This window comes from Sander vitreus, chromosome 5 (assembly GCF_031162955.1).
Source record: "Sander vitreus isolate 19-12246 chromosome 5, sanVit1, whole genome shotgun sequence".
NCBI lineage: Eukaryota > Metazoa > Chordata > Actinopteri > Perciformes > Percidae > Sander > Sander vitreus.
Genome location: NC_135859.1, coordinates 32,545,523 through 32,570,339, shown reverse-complemented (window position 1 = coordinate 32,570,339; position 24,817 = coordinate 32,545,523). Strand labels below are relative to the sequence as shown.

The following is a 24,817-nucleotide window of genomic DNA, read 5'->3' as shown; positions in this document are numbered from 1 at the left end:
AACCCACCAAACAAACAGGACTTTCACTGAGGAGACCGGAGTTTGTGTTCCATGTGAAACAAAAGTCAACTGTGACTTTTTTAAATCAACAGTTTTACGGACCTAAGTACGTGATGCAATGACATCCGCGAAATGGAGTTACGTTCTCAATATGGTCATTTTACGTGACTCATTTTAAGTGTGTTTAAGTGCGTCTAGATTTCTAAGCTATAAACTGATAGCTCTATTTCACAAAATTAACTGTGTTTAAAACTGCGCTTGTTACATTAAATAGAATGGTCACATGAATGAAGTATTTGTATTGTATCATTTTAGCTGTTAAATGCTGTTAACATTTTATAATGCCTGTAGTTTTTTTTTATGGTGCCCCAATTTGTCCTTATGTTTTGGTGAGCTAAAGACATTGTTTTCAGCCTGGATGAAAGTTTTTTTTTTTATTCTGTGCTGAAGGTATTGCTACTTTATATTCTGTGTGTGTGTGTGTGTGTGTGTATGTGTATGTGTGTGTGTGTGTGTGTGTGTGTGTGTGTGTGTGTGTTGCAGCATGTGGGTGGCAGGTTGGTTTTTTACAGTGCTCTAAGAGGAGGAAACTTCTCAGTTGGTGAGTGCTTCAGTTTCAGCTTTTTTTTTTAAAGCATCCTGAGTGCTCAGTGGGGGAGGGGGTACATCTCCAATAAAACCATCAAAAGCACCATGAATGGATTGCACTGTACCTCTGAACAAGTACATGTAGCAACATACACCTACAGGTTCACAGCGTTTGATACTTTAATTCCATAAAGCTGACCCATGAAAACTGAGACAAGTTTTTGGCCAGAGTTGAGGAAAGAAAAAAAGAATCATAGAGCAGGTACTTGCAAGAAAATGTAATAACCTTGACTAACAGGAACACATTGAACAGGTTAAACCTCCTGGTACCCCAAGAAGCCTTTTTTTTTTAATCCTGTGTGGACCCTTTAGATGTAGTAGTTTAGACTCGCAGTCCTTCAGTTCTCAGTGTTCTCAGCCGTTCTGACCACAGAGATAATTAGACTGACTAAAAACTGGCAAAAGCATCGCTCTAATTACACCTCATCCTGTGGAGAAAAAACAAAGGAACAGAAGTTTTTATTTCATAGAAAATAAAACTGCTTCTTATCAGTGCTTCTAGTGCAGTCTGATAAGATTTTAAGGGATCATGCAGCAGTTTAAACACATTAACAACAAACCCTTGTCCAACTCATTCTATCATTTCCTTCCATCCGGGCAGCCGTCAGTTTGAGAAAATCTGTCTACAGAGATTTGAAGCTTTCTGCAGATACTTAATCCTTCTTCAACATTTATGGTACGTTTCTTTTTAGTAAAAGTTACTTTATCATTCTGCATTTTGAAACTTCTCTGTCTCGGTGCATTTAAGGACACTTTGACATCTCAATCTTTTTAAATCAAGGGGCAGGCACCTCTTTCTGTCACTATGTGCAACGTTGCCAAATGCAGCTTTAACAAAACTAAAGTTCCTAAGCTGTAAACTATACTCACTTCTCAGGACAACGTGTGAAACAGCTGCTCCAGTCTTAAATTCATTTAAGGCTAAACACTTACCGTGATCCATGTTTTGCTCTATTGACATCTTGTCTTTTAAACACATTTCTTAAAATGTCAGAGAAGTCAAATCTGTGTACAATTGTGTATTGTTATCTTACAAACAAAAACACACTTTTATTCATTAGTTTTTACGTTTTTCATTAGAGATCTTCACATTTGATCTGGTAGTTGTTGATCCTGAGGCCAAAGGGTTAAGGTCAAAAAATGAGTCAAAAATCACATCCAAAGCATCTCTCTCTCTCTCTCTCTCTCTCTCTCTCTCTCTCTCTCTCTCTCTCTCTCTCTCTGTGCAGTAGCAGCTGCTGAGCTGCAACACTTGAAGGAGACTCTTCAGATGTTCGGCTGTGTGTGGGGAAGAAAAGCAAATACTTTCTTTCTTAATTAAAATCCCATTAATTTATTTGTAATAATGAAGGAACTCTCCCCTGACGCCTTGCTGCTGTCTTTTGCACATTTATGTTTCCTATGTAGTTTTCTTGACGGGGCTCGCGCTCAGGAGGCTGCAGGTGATGACGATGCGCTTCGGCGGGGGTTGACATGGCAACACAACGGGCAGGTTTTTAGCATCCTGAGCCGCGGCTCTCAGTACCAGCCGTCCGGTAGGAGGCAACCCGGGTCGCCCCGCCGCGGTAACCCTGTGGTCCTCCTCAGCAGCGGTAACGACACGGTCCCCGCCGCTTCCCGGGGCTCCCCGCGGGTCCCCGTCACCAGCGGCACTGCGCAATTACGCGCGATGATGCGTCAACAGCCGCGGCCTCAGCAGCAGCAGCCGCCGTCCGCAAGCGACGGAGACTCTGCCCCGGTTAGACGGGATGACATGATGGTCGGAGATGATCCATACGACCCGTACAAGGCCTCTAACTATTACCCCTATTATAACTACTACAACTCGTACTACAGACCCAGACCCAGGGCTCAGCCCCGGCATGGATACGGAACCAGCTACCACCAGAACGGTAAACAAGCTTTTCTCTTAGCTATGTCGTGTGTGGCCCATAGGCTGCAAACATTTGTCTAATTTAATAAAAGTACTATATACTATAGTTATTTTCTCTATTGTTCTATATATATCAGAGGTTCTCAAAGTGACAAGGGGCGTCCAAACTGTTTTAGGGGAGACTCAGTGAATGGAAGAAAAGAACAAGTATTATTGGGAATCGAAATAAGAGAAGTGTGATTTGGTTAGATATTTCAGCGATACAGTAGTTTTGGGGGAATTGTCCACTTTCCTAGACTCCTAGAGTCTAAATGGCTTAGGACAGACTTTTTTTAAATGTATTTGGTGTCCGAAGTATCATGGCTCAATTGTTGAGTGTCCGTTTATTGGATCAAATAACATAATGATGATCCAATAGGCATCCAGGAATTGAGTGAAACTAATGGCGCTTTTCCATTACATGGTACCTGCTCGACTCGCCTCGACTCTACTCGCCTTTTTTGGTTTTCCATTATGATAAAAAGTCCCTGGTACCTGCTAACAGGTACTTTTTTTTAGTACCACCTCAGTCGAGGTTCCAAGCGAGCTGAGCCGATACCAAAAGGTGACGTCAAAGCGACAGACGGGGGTGGTGTCCTGAACAAACCCGCTATTTTTAAATAGTTTAGCCAGCTGTGTTTATTTTTGCTGCCTCCAGCTTCATTCGAATTCACTCTTCTGTTCAACAAAACTGAGTTTATAGTGTATCCTTCATTAAATTGTACAAGGCCAGGAAAGTGTCTTAATCACAGGTTTAACCCTTGTGTTGACTTCGGGTAAAATTGGCCCGTTTTGAATTTTTGTTTTATATCAGAAAGTATGTGACGTAGAAATAAGAAAGAAGAAGAAAAATTTAATAATTTAAAACGTTGGAAAAAGCAAAAAAAACTGTGAAAAAATGGCGATTTTTTTCACAGTTTCAAAGTGATTTTTTGTAAGGTTGACAGGAAGACGACACAAGATCATAAAGGAAGACAGATGTTCCAGTTTTTACATATAGGCCTACCTGTAGGCTTTGTATTAAATTGAGGTTAAACTTCATATGGTTTAAAGATTGGCCCATTTCCTTTATATTAAATGATGCACTGCCAGTTTGTGATGCTCTTAGTTAATAATAATCTGCTGTCAGGCCTTAATTTTTAAGGTTTTTTTCCACTGAATTTCGTCTTTAGCATATATAGAACAGCATATGCTTTGGGCATCTTCATGAGCACTGACTGACATCATTACAATGATGTACAGATGCATGGATTTGGGTGAATATGTCACAAACTGAATATATGTTTTTGTCTCCTCACATCTTCTGAAAAAACACACTGCTGAGCAGACAGGGAAAACATTGTCTATAATAATCACTTCTGGGATTGCTCTGTTGCCGCTGGAAATTCCGCGGGATATACCTCTTTTTCGGCCGGATGTCCCTCACGTTACGCTTTCTTTGTGTTGGTGTTCTAAACTCCGGTGGATTTCTGAGGACTATGGTTAACTGCTCCTCAGATCTCTGCAGGGTAAATCCAGACAGCTAGCTAGGCTATCTGTCCAATCTGAGTTTTCTGTTGCACGACTAAAACAACTTTTAAACGTACACATGTTCCACCAAAACAAGTTCCTTTCTGAGGCTATTTTCCAGCTGCACCGTGTCTCCGTCCGGCGCTTAGCTCCGCCCCAAAACGACTGTGATTGGATTAAAGATATGCTAATAAACCAGAGCACGGTATTCTCCCGTCCCAGATTGTTGTGTGGACTAGCCAGACCCTCCTCTGAAGCGCTGTGGAGGAAGGTCTAGACTAGGGAAAAGATAATCATTTTATTTCTGTGGAAAACACTTTCCAGAGTCAGACCAACAGGGGGCAATAGTCTGTATTCCTATCCCACCAAAGAAAAACAGAAGACAGCATTGCAGAGAGACCATTGGTGTATTATATAAACGAAAGAGGCTAACAGAAACAGCTCAGCATGCCTTTTCAATCAACTCCAAATCTAAAGGACTGTTTTATGTGCCTGAACAGCCAATCAGAGACCAGACAGCTCCATGTAATCTGAACGTGTTCCTGTTCGTAGGTCTCCCTGATCTGGTTCCTGACCCATACTACATCCAGATCGCCACCTACGTCCAGAGAATGCCCATGTACAACCTCCGCTGTGCTGCTGAGGAGAACTGCCTCGCCTCGTAAGATAACACCAGCTGTCACGCTGTTATAGAGCTGGTGCTTTCTGGTTGTGGAGGGACTGCTGAAGGCCTGACTGACTGTAAAGTTTTGATCGGAGAAACAATTCTGTGTGTGGATGGAGTGATGGTTTGGTTGTATTTTAGCCATCCAGTGATGATGTGACAGTGATATGGTTTCTCCCTGCAATGGTTTCAGTAAAGGGATTTTGTAAACATAAACCTCTCCTCCTCCAGCTCCTCCATGTCCTCCCACGATTATGACACCAGAGTTTTGTTGAGGTTTCCTCAGAGGGTGAAGAACCAGGGAACCGCTGACTTCCTGCCCAGTAAACCTCGATATGCCTGGGAGTGGCACAGCTGTCACAAGTAGGTAGCTAAACGTTAAAGGTCCCATGGCATGAAAGGTTACCTCCCCTTTCTCTGCTTTGCCCGCCCAGAGAATTTGACCCGCCCTTGAGAAAGAGAGAGACATCATGGCTTGCAAACAAGCAAAGTGGCAGTTGGTCTAGGCCACACCCCCACCCTGGCTCTAGTGGCTGTAAATCTGCACCAAGGCTGAATTTCGGGAAAGAGACTTCAGATACAGTATTAGGGGACCACTAAGGTCTATATAAAAGAGACTTCAGATACAGTATTAGGGGACCACTAAGGCCTATATAAAAGAGACTTCAGATACAGTATTAGGGGACCACTAAGGCCTATATAAAAGAGACTTCAGATACAGTATTAGGGGACCACTAAGGTCTATATAAAAGAGACTTCAGATACAGTATTAGGGGACCACTAAGGCCTTTATAAAAACATCCAAAAAGCAGCATGTCATAGGACCTTTAACAGTTTTATATGAGTGTGTTTGTTGAATTACCTGGTTAATACTTTTTTGTCTTTCTTGTGTTGTTGTTGTTGTTGTTCAGTCACTTCCACAGCATGGACGAGTTCAGCCTGTACGAGCTGCTGGACGCCCACACTCAGAGCCAGGTAGCTGAGGGTCACAAGGCCAGCTTCTGTCTAGAGGACACTTCCTGTGACCCGGGATACTACCGCCGCTTCGCCTGCACCTCACACACGCAGGTATCAATCAATGAAATAATCAATCATCAATAACAAACAGGACCCCAGGAAGAATAGCTTCTAGCTCATGCTGAAACTAATGGGGATCTAAACAAACAATCAAACAAAAACAGTATGACACAGTTATACAAGACAAACTGTTTTCAAAAATCAATACATATGTGATAAATACACATTTGAAACTTCAGATATTAAGCTTGTGTGTGTGTGTGTGTGTGTGTGTGTGTGTGTGTGTGTGTGTGTGTGTGTGTGTGTGTGTGCGCACAGGGCTTGAGTCCAGGTTGTTATGACACCTACAACGCTGACATTGACTGTCAGTGGATCGACATCACTGACGTCTCTCCTGGAAGATACATCCTCAAGGTCCATTAGTGTGCTGCGAAACAAAACATTCTTTTTTTTTTACTGGTTTTGTGTTTCTAGAGATACGTTGTGTGTTCCTATTCACTTCCATACATTTGGGTATACATTTTTTAATTTACCTTTTTTTTCTATATTTTCCTTATAACTCAATAGGGGTGTAACGGTACACAAAAGTCACCACCACAGTTTAGGTGTCTCGGTTCAGTGTGATAACGGTAAAAACGGGAAAAAACCAAATGCATCAGGATCCGTTTCTTTTCATTTATTTTGACAGTAGTGCCAAGTGTCAAGGACGGACACAATCCTCCTGCTGGGCAGCATTTTGCCCACTGGCAAAACTCTTTTCATCATAAAAATACAGAGCATTTCAAACTATTGTGTATTGCACTCGTGGCTGGGATAGCTCAGTTAATAGAGCAGGCGCCAGAGTTGTGTGTAACGCGTTACAGTAACGTAACTACTTTTTCAGGTAAAAAATAGTGTAATGCACTACTACTGAAAATTTGGTAACGAATCGTAGTTCCTTTTTCAATTCGACGCAACATTATTTCCCAGGGACAGATTTGACAGCGACACTGCCTTCTCAGCTGCGCGCACACAAGCTCCACACAGGACGTGACAGAGGCTGGTAGCAGAGTAATCATGGCAAGCGAGAAGCAGCCAAAGCTAACTTTTGAGAGCGTTTTAAGCTTTGTGGCTTTTTGCTGGATGGCGCTCTGAGCGGAGAGCTACGTGACACATGCCACTACATCGCTGAGGACTGGCAGTTAAATCGGCCGTCCTACAAATGCCAGTAGGCAGACACAAAGCTGACAACCTCACAGATGGATGCGGTGGAGATGGCCTCATACATACACGCAGCGGACCGCTGTGGACTTGTGTTGGTCGCACGGACACACAAGGATTCCCAGAAAAGAGGCTTCATGTGTCTACGACAATGCACGGACCATCGTGGCTGCGCGACCGGTACAAGTCGATACAGACATTACATAGTATACACTAACACCGTGTAACACCTGCTTTTAAAAGTAACGTAAAAGTAACGAGTAACGTAGAAAGTTACTTTCCAGGGGGTAACTAAGTAAAGTAACGGATTACCTTTTTAAGAAGTAACGAGTAACGAGCAAACACTACTTTTTAAAAGTAACTTCCCCAACACTGGCAGGTGTACGTATATATAGAGGTTTACTCCTCAATGCAGCGCCGAGGGTTCGACTCCGACCTGCGGCCCTTTGCTGCATGTCATTCCCCCCTCTCTCTCCCCTTTCATGTCTTCACCTGTCCTGAGGAAATAAAGGCCTAAAAATGCCCCAAAAAAATTATCTTTAAAAAAAACAATTGTGTATTGCACTCACTGAACAAACACTTTTCCAAAAGGCAACAGGTCACAACAGGCTATCAAACTGAAAAGCATCTCTTATGCTGTGAAATTGACGATACAAGTGATCTGCCGCTGAAAATAGTCCCCAACAAATGCACTACTTCCTCCTGTTTAAGTAAAAAAAAAAAAAATACAGTGACCAGCTGTTTTAGGAAATAACTGAGGCTTTAAAAAAAACAAAAAATAATAATATATTTGTGAGGTAGTGTTTTTTTTAAGAACTCAGACTCAGAACTGAGAGGATAGGGGTAGGAAAGTCCAAAAGTATTGAGAAACGGACTTACACGTGGTCTTTTTGTGTGATGAGTTGATAAAATGAAGAAAAATAATCCTTAAAACTCAAGGAGAGGTGACCTGATGCACTGATGACCGTTGTGTTGTCCTGACAGGTGACGGTAAACCCCCGGCAGCAGGTTCCAGAGTCCAACTTCAACAACAACGTAGTTCGTTGTGACGTCCAGTACACCGGCACCGCCGCTCATGTGTCCGGATGCACCATGACATCGTAAGAAAAACTTTCTTCTTCAGTTATTCCAGTGATCTTAAACAGGGGGTCCGGGACCCCTTGGGGGTCCTCAGAGTTGCTGCAGGGGGGGCGCCGCCAAATTATTGTTCAATGGTTTAAAAAAAAAAAGAATTTAAATATGTCTGAAAATATACATTAACATGAATCCAACATATTATCAGTAAAGATATGTTTTTGAATGTACACACGTTATTGTAGTTCCAGTTTAATGCAACTACAGTACATTTTATACATTATATGTAGTAGGGGATCCATGCTCCGTCTCTCTTACGGGGTCCTTGGCCTAAAAAACTTTGAAGACCCGTGCAGTATTACTAATTTTGCAGACAGAGGGACTGTCAATCAATTCAGATTCACCTTACTAAGATTTTTGTTTTATTAGTAACTTATACATTTTAAAATCACATTTTTAACATTATTATTCAGATATGTGAGTACAGATATGGATGTATCAAATGAATGCATTTCAAACCTAACCTCTGTAACATCAATCAGTTCTTCAATTCACATTTCAATGAAACATGTTAAAAGTTGTAATTTTTGATTGTTCAAGATTCAATTAATGTACCTTTTACCTTAAACCTTTAAAGTTAAACGACATAAATGTGTTAGGGTTGTGTGGAAATGGTTTGAGTTCATGTGGGTCTTTCTGAAAGCTTGAGAAACAAACCACATAGATATAAAACAATTGGTTTTATATCTTTGCCCTTAATCTGTGTTTTTACTGGCTGTTCCACTGGCAGGTTTATCATGTTTTAAGCCCCCAACGTCTCCTTCCAGGGAGCGCTGCCTGGAAGGCACTAGGATTAGGCAGTGGTTATGGTGACGGTTAGGTGCATTGAAGTCAACGGTCGCAGCGCTGCCTTGAAGTCGATTAGGCAGTGGTTATGGTTATGGTTAGGATTAGGGTTAGGGTTAGAGTTAGGTGCATTGAAGTCAACGGTCGCAGCGTTGAAAACAGCTGTGAAAATTCAGCTTTTTAGAAAACCTTGTGGTTCCTTTTAATATGACAGAAAAGAGAGAACTGATAATATATTTTCAACCTAGTATCTAACATCGTCTGCCAATCTTTAGCGATCAATTAGTGATTGATTTTGTTGTTCTTTTGTGTCTTGCAGCTACTGAGATGAATTCATAAAGCTTGAAAATGAACACAAACGGACGAAACGGGGAACGCTACAGAAGAATGAAGCTTAAAGTTGCACATGATGTAATTAATTCAATTATAACCTGGTTAAAGCAAAAACTGATTATTAGACCTGTCGTAAAACAAATGAACCCGATTATTTTAGTCGAAATGAAGTCAGGTTTTTCAGATTGTTTTTACATTTTTTGTTCCCAAACTGAATTTAAGCAAAAATACCACGAGATGGAGACAAAATAAGTTGCTGATGTAAATCCTGCTCAGACTTACAAACTAATGTGTCTTTTTGTTGGTGAATGCTGTATAGAGTGTATATCCATAGTACACAGTGTGTGTACTTGTTCTTGACAACCACACATACCTGCAGAGCTGTATATAGGCGAGCTCACATCTCATGTTATCAATCTGCATTATCACATTAATAAAGCTTGCTTGAATGTGAACAGCGTTGACTCTGAATGTGTTGACTCTCAGTGACACCTGCATCCATCAGAAACAATATACTTCAGATTCAGCCTGTGGATCAATGTTGTTTTATCCTTAAAATAGTAACAGTACCGTTTAATGTTTGGCCTAAAAGCATGATTTTATAATTTGAGACCACAGTTTATTATTTTGCGCATACCCACTATATTTTCTACATGACACCTGCTGCCTCTCTCCAAATTAAAAGAAACACAGCAATTTGAGTCTCCGAAACAGTTTGTTTAAAGTTTGTTCACTTTAAAGCTACAAAACTACAAACTACAAGCTGTAGCTGTACAAGCTACAAACTGTATAGATAAAAAAAAACAAAATAGTGTTTTTTAACAGTTGGCTAACAAAGAAATGCTGCCTTATCACTTTTTATGATAGTTCACTCTCTCAAAATCGGGTGTGCAATGTTTTTTGTTGCCTCATATCAAATTCAGGATAATTTGCCATATTTCCACTTGAGCAATTGCTAGTCTGTTAAAATGAAATGCATGGTGATCTGAGAAGCAGGGTCGGACTGGGAACAAAATGTGGTTCTAACTCGGCTCTTTCTGTCTTGATTTCATTTGATTATTTGTGTTTGATCTCTGACATTACCTGGACGGATCTAGGGGGAGGTGATTACAGTCTTTGTCACTGCACCAGTCTTAGAGTATTGAAAGCCTATTGACAATTTTGGGACTGTGTAGGTCCGGCAGGTCCACTTTTTTACCAGAATTGCCAGATTTCCAGTCCGAGCCTGCTGAGTAGTGTAAAGCACCATAATTGAAGTTTTGTCATATTTTGTGGAATAGAAATTTGAGATTCAGAAAATGTATACCCACAAAAACAAAATATTTAACAATAAGACGCACAGACCATGAGAGATTCTCAATGCTGAAGTTTTTTTAATTTGCAAAAGACAAGAAAGGACGGTTCACTCAGCAGACTAAAGTTGTGCTAAAAGCTATCGGTCTGCTCTTATTAAAGACATAAGCTACAAGATCCTGCTTACGCTGTGTTTTATGTAATGTGTCTTGGGCGATCAGATCACGAGTGGACAGTGTTAAACCAAGATGCATTGTGATCCGATCACTCAAACCACTTGCCAAGGTGGTCTGGGATGCATTTGACCACATATCTTATGTAGCGTAAACTACAGAATCCTGATGTGATATATATATATATATATATATATATTGCTGTCAGCCAAATCCAACACATCTCTGGCAAAACTATGGACTATCACCAACAATTTGTCCAATTTATTGTAAAATGGGCCAGTTATAGAGGGTTGGCACACCGTCATCAAAACAACAACATACTATATATATATATATATGTATATGTATATATATATGTATATGTATATATATACACACATATATATATATATATGTATATATACACACATATATATATATATATATGTATATGTGTATATATGTATATATGTGTGTATATATATATGTGTATATATATGTATGTATGTATGTATATGTGTATATATATGTATATATATGTATACATATATATGTATGTATATGTATATATGTGTATATATATACACATATATATATATATGTATATGTATATATGTATATATGTGACGTAGGCAGAAATGAAATGTGAACACAAGTGGTCAGCTGGAGATGCTTCATTTTAACCAAGTGTAAACAGGGTCTAAGAGACAATTCAGCCCCTATTTGTGTCAATTGACCTTAAGAAGCATTACAGCGATAGAAAAGAAATAAAGTTGTAAGATACAGATCCTTCAAGTTGTGAGGCTGATGGCACAAAAACACTGTTTTTACAGATGGATCGTGCCTCTTTTTCAGCCCAGGATTCACATGATGACAATGCTGCAGACTGAGGGGAGCTCAGCATCACACTGCATGTCATCCAAGCACCCGGACGCATTTTCTGTAAGTACCAAAAACACAGGAGTCAGTAAGTGTAACACAAACTTTGGTTGCTTTCGCACCTGAGCAATTTGGTCCGTTTTTAATCAAACCCTGGGGTGTTTCACTGGATAGACCAGTTTGTTTGGGATGGTGTGAAAGCTCATTCAAACTCTGGTGTGGACCAACCAATCAAACTCTGGTCCGCTTGAAAACGGGGGTCTCGGTTCGCTTCAAAGTGCACCAGAGTTTGAGTCACTTTAGGTGAGAATGCGATCCGACCCAAACATAGGAAGTGAACCAAAAACAGTGCATTTACTAGACTGTCATTTCAACCTTGGACACAATTAATGGACTCACTTTTTGGTTTAAACAGACTCATTTTGACGTTATCCGTGCTCATGTGGAATTTTCTTACCAGCATGTTAGCTTGGGCATACAATATGCAACGCTGCCTGCATATATCCTCATCATCAGATAACTGATCTGTAATGTAGTGACCCAGATATTTAATTTGTCACTTGTTCTGACAGATAAAAGTCTGTCAAATTAAACTTCTTTATACTTCATTAAACATATTGTCTCAGTGCTGTAAAAATCAAACAAAAATCATTCAAATTAATAATAGTTTCTTCTCCCCAAAGGGGAATTCTGGTGCAGCATTAAAAAAAAGGAAACATAGGAAATCATTATATATAGAAATGTACTGTACATACAACAACAACAAAGAAACAATAAACGACAAGTAATAGCAAACATCAAGTTCGCAACGTGCAGTTACAAGTGCTAAAATAGCTATTGCAAGTTCTTGAATGTACAAAGTGTAAAAAGTTGAACTAAAGTTCAAGCTGGATCGTGTTTTTTGCCTCCACCGGTGCCTTCCAGGCAGCTAACCCTAACCTTAACCCTAAACATAACCATTGCCGTGCTGCCTGGAAGGAGACGTTGGGGGCAAAAAACACCAAAGACCAAAGTTCAAGGTTAATAGCAGCAATTGCCTTCGAAATGAAGGCGCTATAAGCTCTGGAGCTCCTGAACCGAGGGACCCTATAGCTCCACCCAGAGGGCAGAAGGTGGAACTCCTGGTGTAAGGGGTGGGATGGGTCGGCCAAGATGTAAAGTGGCCTTTCTGACCAGATGTCTGTTGTACAGAGCGGAGTAGTCTCGCATTGCCAGACCTATCGCCACATCACTGTGGAGTAAAGTAGATAGAGACAGATATATTCAGGGATAAAGCTCTGTTTTTTTTTTTTACATTTCTTTAAAACAATCACAATTATCTGAAAATACTGTGACTCCAATTCCCACAGGTTGGTGGTTGTACATACAGTAGGCTATATAATAAAACAGGCCTACATAAAAAAATCAGATGTTTCCCCAGACGCAGCGACTGTGCCTCTGTAAAATGTTCTCGAAAAGGAACTTGTTTAGGTGGAACATTTGCACCCCGATAAAGAAAACGCCACATGTAATATTAAATCAAGTTAACTGTTCACACAACACAGTAACGTGAGCTATTTAAATTAGATGCATACATGGTTAAAGTAATTTGCTCTTACCAGTGTATGGCCGTGTGTATTTTGTCTGTAGCAATTCCCCGCCAGTCGGCCCCAAAACATCCCAGTTAGAGCGTGAATGTCATTCTCCGAAAGAACCAAGCAGCATCAGTTCCAGACTGAGAAAATTCACACTACGTTAACGTTGTGAGATGCCTTGGCAAAGGTCTGCACTCAAGTGCCCTTCTAGTTTTTTTTTTTTTTTAAGTTTTTGGCTGACAAAATAGCACTGCTTTCAATGACACATACTGGATCCCATCTGGCCTGAGATGACCTACACTGTAAAAACTGAGACTGAGGTTAATTCATATTTAATAAAAAACAATAGTAACCTTTACATAATAAAAGACTATGCGAAAATATGTTTAACGAAGTATAAAGAAATTTAATTTGACTGTTTGTATTGAGCACCCGTCAGGTGAGCAAACTGTGAGGTTGAATCAGGAAGTTGTTGGGTTAACACCATCACTAGATAAATACCAGCGAAGTTAATAAACGAGTCATTTAAAAAAAATTTACAAACATTTACAAACATGGTATGAAAACAGATAGTATTGACGTGCACTTACATACACAAAAATCGAGTGAATCAAGTGTCCAGTTCTAATTCAACACGCTATTCAATTGCTGTATAGGTATGACAGGCGACCACCTCTCTAAATAACTGTCCATCCTGAATTGTAGTTTTGCTGTTATATTTTCCATACAATTTAAACAAGTCATTTTTTATTTGCATTTCGTTCAGGCATGGCCTCCGGTCCTGGACTATTAAATGTAAGTGTATATATAAACGCTGGATTTTCTCTTGTTCAGCACCAGGAAGGCTGAAGCCACACACCGACACTGAGATTTCCTGAGCAAGCAATCCGAGCAGCAATATTGTGTACTTCGGGGAATCTACAGATCAACTTTTAAAAAAGTAAGTGGATATACATTTTCAAATCTAAAAAATGTGATCTATTCCTCTTATCTCTCCCACCTAGTATATCATGGGAAGGACTAATCACAAAATACAGTCATAACTATAGTCCCAGTAATTCTTGGCAAGCTACTGAGTTTTGTTGAGTCAGGTAATCATTGTCCTCTGTTTAAGTGTATGTTGTTTTCATTAAGGTCATTTTTAGTACTACTGCAAAAATAGGTGTTATTAAATGCTTGCCTTCTCAATCTGATTACCCCAACGGGCAGAACTCAAAAGTTATCAGTTTTTACTTGTGTCTTTCTCCCAAGAAATGCATTACTAACAGCTATATTACATGTCTATTATTTAGTTTACAGTCTTAATAATTTAGCTTTACAAGATAGCTAAGAGTTTTCTTCCTATTTGCAATTTGGGAGATTCAATAAAGGTCTTCCTCTTTGGCTGTAAAGTCTAAAATGTTCTTACTATTTCAGGATGCTGTATGTATGAAGGCTGTATGTCACATGACCTTGCTGAACAAAGGATGAACATAAAGACTAATAGGTCAGAGGATCCCACCCACATCAGTGTTATGGTAGAAGGCGACGATTGTGACTGCTCTGGGTATGTTTCAAAGGACTTGCTCCATGCTTGTTGGGTTGGCAACTGGAGTGAAACCTGCCTATCCCAAAGAGCTCGGGTACACACGTTTTCCAGAAACTCTCCCCAAAAGCAGCCTCAGGAATATAAGAAAAGGGAGGAAGCCTTGCAGAATAAGTCCCTGTCACTGTCTGATATAGCCACATTTTTCAGGTAAAAAAACACAGATAAAATACTGTTAAATGAACATGAATGACAAATAGATTGCCAGTATACATTGTATCCCTATTGTACACATTAGTCCTGTCTTTGTTTAAATGTAGCACCTCTCTGTACTTTATTGTTGTATTTTGGCGTGTAGCATTTAAAAAATGTCGGATAAACAAGTTCAGACAAAGTTGCTCAAATAAATGTTTACTCAGCTGTACTTTATGCATGGTGGTCTGTTGAGCCAATTTAAGTAAACTCTGGTACTAAGAAGGCATGCTATTGAGTGGATTAGACATCATTTTAGTAAATCTAAATCAATTACCACCAGATATTTAGTGAATCTAAATCAATTACCACCAGATATTTAGTAAATCTAAATTATTTTTGCTCAGATACTTACTAAATCCAACATATTTTAACTGGTACTTATTATGTATGTGACGGCCCTGGGCCTGTCCTACATGTACTGTGGTTTGTCTTGTTAACTTGCAGGTGTAGCGGAGACGATAATAAGATGACTGTGATCACCTGACCTTCACTCATCATCACTGATACACACAATCACACCTCATCGTTCTCTTGTTTGCATTATTATTTAATAAATGTCACTTTATTATTGTTACGTTGCTGTGCATCTCCCTCTTTTGTTGTGGCCTGTGAGCAACAAGTACTTCATTTTATTGTTTAAATTTAGTTAATTTATTTAAATTATTTTTAATCAAAGTAGTAGCAATTCAAATCTATTCAATTATATTACGTGTCACTTTGTTGCCATCTTTTTTTTTAAGTAACTATTGGTCACAGTGTTGATGTCCGTGCATGAGTCACCTCGACACACTATCCATGAGTCACCTCGACCCATTATCTCCCTCTGAATCACGAAGTACTCATAACTGCTGCTGATGCAAGGTTTGCACCATGGACTGGAGGCAAAGAGAGAACGTGGCGAGGCCAACTAAAATAAATACTGGGATTATAGGACATGTTTAGCTTCATGTCTAAAAACATTATGGAAAGGATCCCTACAGAGATAGACATTTTTGTTAAAGAGTAAAATTTGTGTTTTTTAACCCTCCAAAATCACCACCGCCAAACTCACCACACTAAATAAAATCAATAAACAATACTTTTTGCGTGTATAGAGCCAGCATATTTTCACGTGTAAATGAGTGAATTAAGGGTTTTATTTCAACCTAGTCTATATAGACGTTTCATTTCCCAGGATTGTTCAGTTGCTGCCGGAAATCCCGCCGGATGGCCCTAATTTTCGGCCGGATCTCCGCCACTAGGGCTGTGCAATTATTCAAAATGTAATCGGGATTATGATTTTGGCTCCCAGTGATCACTAAAACAGAATAATCGAGAAAAACTATATTTTAGCTCATTACGTATTGCAAGTAAACCTTTATTTTCTCTCTTTAGTTTCAATAGGAAAAGTATTAAGACAAATTTCACAGTTGTATGTGTTTTTTTTATTTTTTTTTTATTGTTGATTTATTTAACTTTTCCCACTGTTTTTTAAGTTCAATAATTGCAACATCTTTCCAGAAGTCAACAAGTAATCGTGTTAAATTATCGTGATTTCAATATTGACCGAAATAATCGTAATTATATTTTTTTCCATAATCGAGCAGCCCTATCTGCTACCTTACGCTTTCTTTGTGTTGGCGTTCTAAACTCCGGTGGATTCATGAGGACTGTGGTTAACTGCTCCTCAGATCTCTGCAGGGTAAATCCAGACAGCTAGCTAGACTATCTGTCCAATCTGAGTTTTCTGTTGAACGACTAAACAACGTTAATGTTAATGTACACGTTCCACCAAAACAATTTTGGAGAGGCACCAATGCTCCGTACGGTGCTTAGCACCACCCAAGATGCTTGTGATTGGTTTAAAGAAATGCCAATGAACCAGAGCACATTTCTCTTCCATCCCAGAATGCTGTGTGGACTAGCCAGACAACGTCTGGCAATGCAAGCCTAATTTTAACCAAACCAAATTGGTGATTGTTAAAGCAGTGGAAAGACAAACCAGGATGGCTTTGAATGAAGTGTGTTAGCTGAAGATAAAATTCTGAGAGTCTGGTAGGTTTGGCGATAGCAATTTTGGGGATGTTTCATGTTAAAGAAAAAGGATCCTACTATGTAACAAAAAGGTCGACCTCTGTAGGGATCCTTTCCACAATGTTGTCAAACACTATATGAATAAGAATTCATATAGAATAATAATCGGAGTCAGTGGCAAAAAACAAGCAGTTTTTGTGGATGTAAATTGAAGGTAAACAATTAACTATTAACGTAACATTGTACACGTATAGCTTGTTTCGCCGCTTCTGACTGCAGCAGTCTTGCTTAATACTGGACCGATTTCACAGATTATTGTTCCCATGAGTCAGACTCAAAAGCATTGGAAAATAGGTTGCCAGGTTGAAAAAACTCTTTAAATTGAAATGACTCTTTAGCATACAATTTGATTGAGGTAACATATATTGGATTAACCCAGGCTGTTAGGGAAGTGTACTGGCAGGTGACAATCCATGATTCACTAAAGTGTTAAAGGGGTGATAGAATGATTATATAAGGTAATTCACACTGTTGCTTAAGGTCTCCAAATAGTGTATGTAACATTGGTTGGGCTGAAAACGGCCCGGGTGATGTTCTATGCGCCCTAATGAAACCCTGAAAAATGGCCCTGGATTGAAGGTTTTCTCCCTTATATGGTATGCGCATGAATATTTAGATGAGCTGATTGGTTGGTTTACAACGAGCGACACACACATACACACACACACACACACACACACACACACACACAGCCCCACCCCTCTTTACAATGAGCTGAGCCAAGCTACAGAGCAGTGTTGCCAATTTAGCAACTTTGTCGCTAGATTTAGCGACTTTTCAGACACCCTTAGCGACATTTTATCAAAAAAGCGACTAGCGACAAATCTGCCGACTTTCTGTAGAAAAGATGCCTGTATTGTCCGGCGAGCACGCAAAGGTATTTCTCTCTTGTGTCCGCCAAAACAGTCACTTCTTTCGTCTGTTTTGTGACTGAGGAGCAGCCCCTCCCCTCTCTGCTTTCCCCTATATACAGCAGCACTGATCAGAAGGGGAGACAACGAGTCAGCGAGCTTGTTACGCCCACAATCTCTTGTGGAGCATTATAACTTCGAAAAACCACAGGTTCCAGTTAATCTTATAATGGATATGTGTGTTGAGTTATTTAAATAAACGATCTGAGAAATAAACGCCTCTCGTCCGCGAGTCTCCTGATAGAGCTCCAGCCAGCTCACAGCGGGGTCTGTGAAGGTGGAAAGGCCGGGTGGCAAGCCGGCAGGCACCCGCCGGCTGTCACGTCAGACTGTGGAGCATCTGAACTCCGACACAGTCGAACCAAATTTGCAATTAGCCATACATTTTTGTAAAACGGCCCATATTTAAGCTCTACATAGTTGATTTCTCGCATAAAAAAGTCTCAGAAGTGAATTTAGTAATGAAATAGCAGACGAACAATGTATAAAGTGTCTAAGATCTGCGCAACCAACATTCAGAACACCAGCTGGTCTCAGACCACTGGTTTGTATGTCAATTTTGGGGCGTGACAAAGGTACAGACTAGAGCCAAATAAGGTACAGCCACCTGAGTTGACGCTAACTACTAGCTTTGTTGAGATTCGCCCGTTTCAATGGGACTTTGAGGTTCTATGTATGCCTATTATACCCACCGAACTGTCGTTATTCAACTATGACAAGGTAAACTCGGTTTTGCATTCTATCACCCCTTTAAACATTTAAAAAAAAAGAACTTTAACATTGTTTGGCTGTTGTTGAACAACAGCCAAACAGATGTGATGACATTCATTAAGGTAAGGATAATTATTTTTCAAAGAATAGACAGGAATGCTGAAGTTCTTCTCAAAGTTGGTTTTTTACTTGCAAGTAGGAGTCAATTTTACAGCACTCACAGCAAAGTACAGAAAAGAATGACTAATCAACAGCAGCTTTTTTATGTTTAAGATGAAGTCATAATACAAAAGGCGATGTTGTCTCTTATCTCTGGTCAGGCAGGGCATCTCATCCGCATGCTCTGACCTCAGGAGCATTATGTGCTTTTCACAAGGTCAATATAATCTCGTGAGAATGCCAGCAGTATTTTGGCTTTCTACCATGCAAACAGTTTAATATTAACAGAAAAGAGAAGAGTATCATCATTTTCTAACAGACGTGTATATAAAAGCTAGTTTTTCCTCTTGTTCAGTACCTCCACACAGGAAGACCACAGGCTGAATCTGAGAAAGAAGAATCATCTGCATTATCTCCGCCACCAAGATGCTGACTGTGTCTCTACTCGTTTGTGCCATGATGGCTCTGGCTACAGCTGGTGGTGAGTATCAGTGTTTAAAGGGGCAATATGCAGTTTTGGCCATTTCTTCGCTTTTTGCTGGCAGGTTTCTCTATAGAGCTCCCCCTACAGCTTCAGAATAGATATTTGGCAGCTCCTATGTTTACTTGTGTCTGACTCCTCGCTCCTTCAGTCTGCCGTTTCCTCTTTCTCTGTTCCTCCGACAATGCTTTCCTAGCTTTCTGTTTCTTTTTTGCCAGCTTAGCCATGACGATGTGTGAAAAACTCACTACCTTGTTAGCCGGTTCCTGAATGGGCGTATGTGTGCAGCGCCGTGAAGCAATTCATTGCATCGCGAGACCTGATATCACGCCATACTTCCTGACGCTGAGACCGGTGACCAAAGTTGCAAGGGTGGTTTTTCAGCTCACAGGCGCTAGGGGGAAGCGAGACGACCACCATTCAACTCCAAAAAAGTCATATAACCATTCCAATGACTCCAAAGATGTTCAGTTAAGGTGAATTAAGCTTAAAAAAAAATGCATAGTTCCCCTTTAACTTTATCTGAATAAGAGAAGTTGAGTAAATACAATGCAAAATGCGAGAGCTTGTAGACTTGAGTTGAGCCCTGGTAAGTTAGAACGAAAACCTGAAGTTCTGTTTCTGAACTTATGGCTATGTTTAAATATTTTTAAACAAATATTAGGGGTGGTACGGTTCATGAAAAAACATCCGAACCGCTCGGTTCGCTTGTCTCGGTTCGGATCGTGTGTGCGTCGCACGGTTCGTCAGTACACTGTTAATGTGTAACGCGCCACGTTGTTCTTGCTGCTCCCGAATTTCAAAACAGATTCTAATGGCGTCTCGTTCTGAATACGATCTCTTATTTTACGAAAATAGTTCACCGAATAGTGTTTCTGAAAACATTTAAATCCAGAAATAGGCCATACAGTTGCTGAATCTGTCTGCTTTTTTGATCGACAAAGGTCAGTTTAAAAGATTTTCGTCAGATTTTGAGAGGCGCCGAGCCGACCGCTCCTCAGGTGGAGTGTGGAGTGCTGCAGGTCACGTCACATGCAGAAATGGTAAGTGGGAGAGATGAGGAAGGCTGCCCGGAGTTGGAGGATGTGCCAGCGTCGTATATAGTCTGGTGGGTGGGAACATTTTGGATTTCATGTTACCTATGATGACAGCGGAAATAAAACAATAGATAGAACTGCCACTGTGTGCATGTATTGTGTAACATGCATTCAATATGCTAATTTTAGCTATATATCATATGCATAAGTATATTTCTGGAGTGTTAAAGATTAAAAGAAAAAATAACAAGAACCGTACAGAACCGAAAACCGTGACCCTAAAACCGTGATACGAACCGAACCGTGGGTTTTGTGAACCGTACCACCCCTAATAAATATTCACATGCATCAGCTGAATGCGGGACTTTGCCATGCTGTGGCTGCAGGACCTAGAGCTTACCGCCTGCTTCCTTGGAGCCGACACCAAGGTGCTGAAGGCAGTGTTTCAGAAAGTACTTAAGAGCACATACTGCTTACCCTATAGTTCTTAATATAATTAATTTTAAATAAAATATGAACATATTGGACTCTCTGTCACAATTCAGCCCAGTGCGGCGCAATGTTTTGTTTAAACCAGGCAAGATGGATGCAGGATTCTAAATATGGGCAAAGAAAGAAATAAGTACAGTTGGTAGATAGGATTCTAATGACCTCTCTTTTAAATATCTCCAAGTGAGGAACTTTATTTTTTCTATGCAAAACCAATCAGTCGGGATTCCTGCACTCTTATCCTTAGAATAAATTATAACTAGATTTGATCAATATATACAGTAACTGGCTTGCATCTAGCTCTAAAGAAACATCCAATAACCAGACTTTAGACACGGAGGGGGGACTTAAAAGAGGACAGAAAAGCGGTTGAAAGAAAACTTCTTGACGCATCTCAGAAAAAAAACAACCTCTAATTTAAAGCTACTCCAATATAATTGGCTGATGCAGACATATACAGCTCCTGTCAAATGAAATAAATACAACAGTAATCTACCTGACCTTTGTTTGTTTGTTTTGTAAATGCAATGAATCTAAAGGAACATTTAGTGATCAATAATCTTCCCTGCTCCCCAGCAGCGCTGCTTCCCCCGCTCTGTTTGCTCAGAGCTCCACAGCCTAATATTATGTCCACCATAGATCTACGTCCACAGCTAGAAATTTGTTTTGCACCACATTTATCGCAAGAAGTGTTGCAAAAGTCACATTATAGTGACTGATTGGTGGGGTTGTAATCACTGACTTGTGGTCGTACTGGAAAATGAACAACGGAGAGTAAATGTTGCAGCTGAAATTGTATTTGTGTCAATATCAATCTACCCTTTTGTGAATATTTTTTGGGAATTCACATTTAAATAGGTGTGTGAATATTTTCTGATTGAAAATTTCTAAATTTTCAAAATACAAGTTCAGATTTTAGCTCCACAAGTACTCAAATCGTATTCTACAAGTCTATAAGCTCTCACGTTTTACACCATTTACCTTCATAACGAACAGGGCAGGCATAGAAACGTGTAGATTAAGCGCTGACAAAACAAATAGAATTAATAACTCAATTAATAAATCAGCTGTTTATGATTCTCTGTCTTCATAGACGCAGATGTCACTTCCAGCAAAACAAATGACACTTTCAGCTACGCAGATGGCCCTTCTTGTCCTGCTTCTTGGAATAAGCACAATGATCGCTGTTTCCTCTACGTTCCTAGAACACTGGATTGGGCTGACGCTGAGGTAATCAGAAAGTATATTATGCTGTTATTGAATAACCTTTCCACCCAATTTTCTTTAAAATAGATTAAGTAGTATTTGAGATATCTTACCAACTAATTGACAAACAAGACAATGGGCCCTATTTTAACGATCTGAGCGCACGGCGTGAAGCGCCTGGCGCAGGTGCGTTTAGGGCGTGTCCAAATCCACTTTAGCTAGCTTGACGGTGGAAAAAAGGGTCCGTGCGCCATCATCCCCCATTTTTTATCAAATCAATATCAAATATTATCAGTATATGTAACTTGAAAATTCTAAATGAACATAACTGAATAGTTTTAAGTATAAAAACTCAGTATGTCACGTTCAACAAACTCAATATTTATTAGTTTCTTGTCAATCGTTTTAATTATCCATAACTCGGCACTGACGTCATAAAACTCAAGTATTTGTTGCAAGTGATTGCCTTAATCACATTAGGTACTACTAACTTAAAAACACAAAGTCAAATAAAAAGTACAAGTCAATCCTTTGTATTCAAAAGTTGGGTATAGAAACTTTTACACGCTTACTAAACCGATCTGTCTGTCGGCATATTCATCCCATTTTGAGATTGGCTGATGCCTGTGCTCACAAGAAAAATGAGCCTTGTCAGTGTGGTTGCTGTAGAACAAAGTTAGCGCTCTCCCTTCTGTTAATTTCACCATTGTACGGGCAGACATCACAACTACGTTTACATGCACATTATATTCCGTTTTTTGACCTTTTTCCTTAGAAGAAAACATTCCGACTAAGCTGTTTACACGGTTAATAAAAGAGTATATTCCACTAATATTCCCGTTTACATGCAGCCATGCAAAATATGTTTTCCAGCGGTGGTGGACTTGTTCGACCGTGCAAACACAGCGTCGCTCTTTTATTCCTTCAACCACCTTCTTGAAAAAACAGTTGACAGTCTTTGATAAAGTTTATGTTTCTCCTTCTTATCTTTTGGGCATGCATCTCTACCGGGTCTGCAGCTATTTATTTTTTTACAGTCAATGGTCTGCAGCCTTGCAAACTGGTGGCTGGTTGGTTTGTGTACAGCAACCATAGCAACGCACAGAGCTGACTGTAAGCCGTAAATAGGCAAGAGGATGTAAACTGCGGTAAAAACCCGCATATTCCGAATGCACTGTATTTATGTTCAAAGAATGCCTCTAAAACCAGAATAATACCGGCATATCCCACATGCCTTAATCGGAAAATGCTATATTCAGAAAAAGGCCTTATTAGGAATATCCAAACGGAATAAGCTGTTTACATGACATGAATCAAATTCCGAATATTGTCCTATACGGAATAATAGTGGAATATATGTGCATGTAAACGTACTGAGTGTAGAAATCCTTTAACCAGCTGAACTAGCTTACAGGGCTACAAAAACTGTTGTATGGGTGTCCCCAGCCCACACTCTTAATCCGGACATGTAAATCATTTATCAGATTTGTCATTTGGGATGGTTGTGGGACAGTAAGCAAGTGTAACTGTGAAGACTTTTAGTGGACACAACAATGAAATATTTTGAAAATGTTTTCAAAACTGCTGAAAGTTATAGCCCACGAGTAAACACCCACTAAACAGACAATGTAGACAATAACTGTGTTAAATAAATGTTCATTTGCATTCAGCATTGTTGTCTCATTTGTTATTCTTATTCTTATTAATTTGTTGTATATTGTCAGATGCAAAAAAAGCAACAACATGACATCGGCATTATGTATCGGACATAGGCCGTCCTGCTCTCTAAATATTGGGATCTGCATCAACCAATGAAAAACCCATATCCGTCAATTAGTCTGAACCACATTTAGTGCCAAAAATATAGTAGCTGTTGAGATAGTTTGCAGTTCAATTGAAATTTTCAACTGCTCGTGGTGCTACAGAAGTGCACAGTGTTGATGAAAATCAAACAAATGCAACCAAAGACAAAACATCCTAATTTAAGCTGCCAATGTAGCAGAGATCACAGTACAACAGTGACATTAAACCCTGAAAAACTACAATTACCTCATCTACAAATATTTGCTGCAACCAGCTCAATATTTGAGCCAAACCTCCATCCTCCTGTGGGTGGAGGAGACCAAATTAAAATGCAGCTTCACATCTCTCTGTCTGTCTGTCTGTCTGTCTGTCTGTCTCCCCTGTAGAAAAACTGCCAGTCCTTGAAAGGAAACCTTGCATCGGTGCACAGTGTCGAGGAGTATCAGTTCATTCAGAGGATGATCACACAACAGACTCAGGGTAATCCAATGGCCTGGGTTGGAGGCACTAACTGCCAGAAGGTAATATATCATACAAAAGGTCTGATTAGGGTTAGGTTGTCACGTTTTAACTTCTTCTCTATTATCTTTTCTACAGAAAACTCTTTGGTTCTGGAGTGATGGCAGACCTTTCTCCTTTACATTCTGGTGTGCAGGGGAACCCAACAATCAAGGTGGCAACCAGGGTTGTCTCCGGATGAATTACGGAGGTAAATCACAACAAATTAATTACCAGGACGTCTGTATGCGTTAAATGACAAAAGTCATAAATAACAATGTTGGAGTTGAACTCTGAAGTGATGCATAATGAATGGGTGATAAACACCACAAATTGCTCCGTTTCGCAACATGTAAATATTTTTTTGTAACTGTCTCCAATTCACGTGAAGCTTCCTCCTTTTTTTTGTGAAGAGATTTTGGCCTGTGCTGTCACTGATACTCCTTCTGTTGACATATTAAAGCTCGTAATGACTCCTGTGTTTCTTGTGTTCACAGAGCACAACTGCTGGGATGATATCCAGTGTTCCGACCAACTTGCATCTGTCTGTGCCAAAAACCCATAA

General features: G+C 39.9%; 2 protein-coding genes across 2 annotated transcripts; both read left to right on the top strand.

Moving 5' to 3' along the window:
* The first annotated feature begins 1,938 nt into the window (after positions 1-1,938).
* On the top strand, positions 1,939-9,647 carry lox (lysyl oxidase). The gene is made up of 7 exons (XM_078249835.1): positions 1,939-2,540; positions 4,622-4,730; positions 4,965-5,096; positions 5,645-5,801; positions 6,069-6,164; positions 7,935-8,050; positions 9,190-9,647. Exons 1-7 carry the CDS (start codon positions 1,994-1,996, stop codon positions 9,194-9,196), a joined length of 1,164 nt encoding a protein of 387 aa, XP_078105961.1. The 5' UTR covers positions 1,939-1,993; the 3' UTR covers positions 9,197-9,647.
* A 9,496-nt stretch (positions 9,648-19,143) lies between these two features.
* On the top strand, positions 19,144-24,817 carry LOC144517707 (type-2 ice-structuring protein-like). The gene is made up of 5 exons (XM_078249834.1): positions 19,144-19,219; positions 21,839-21,975; positions 24,141-24,275; positions 24,352-24,463; positions 24,750-24,817. The coding sequence occupies exons 1-5, from the start codon at positions 19,165-19,167 to the stop codon at positions 24,815-24,817; spliced, it is 507 nt and encodes a 168-aa protein (XP_078105960.1). The 5' UTR covers positions 19,144-19,164.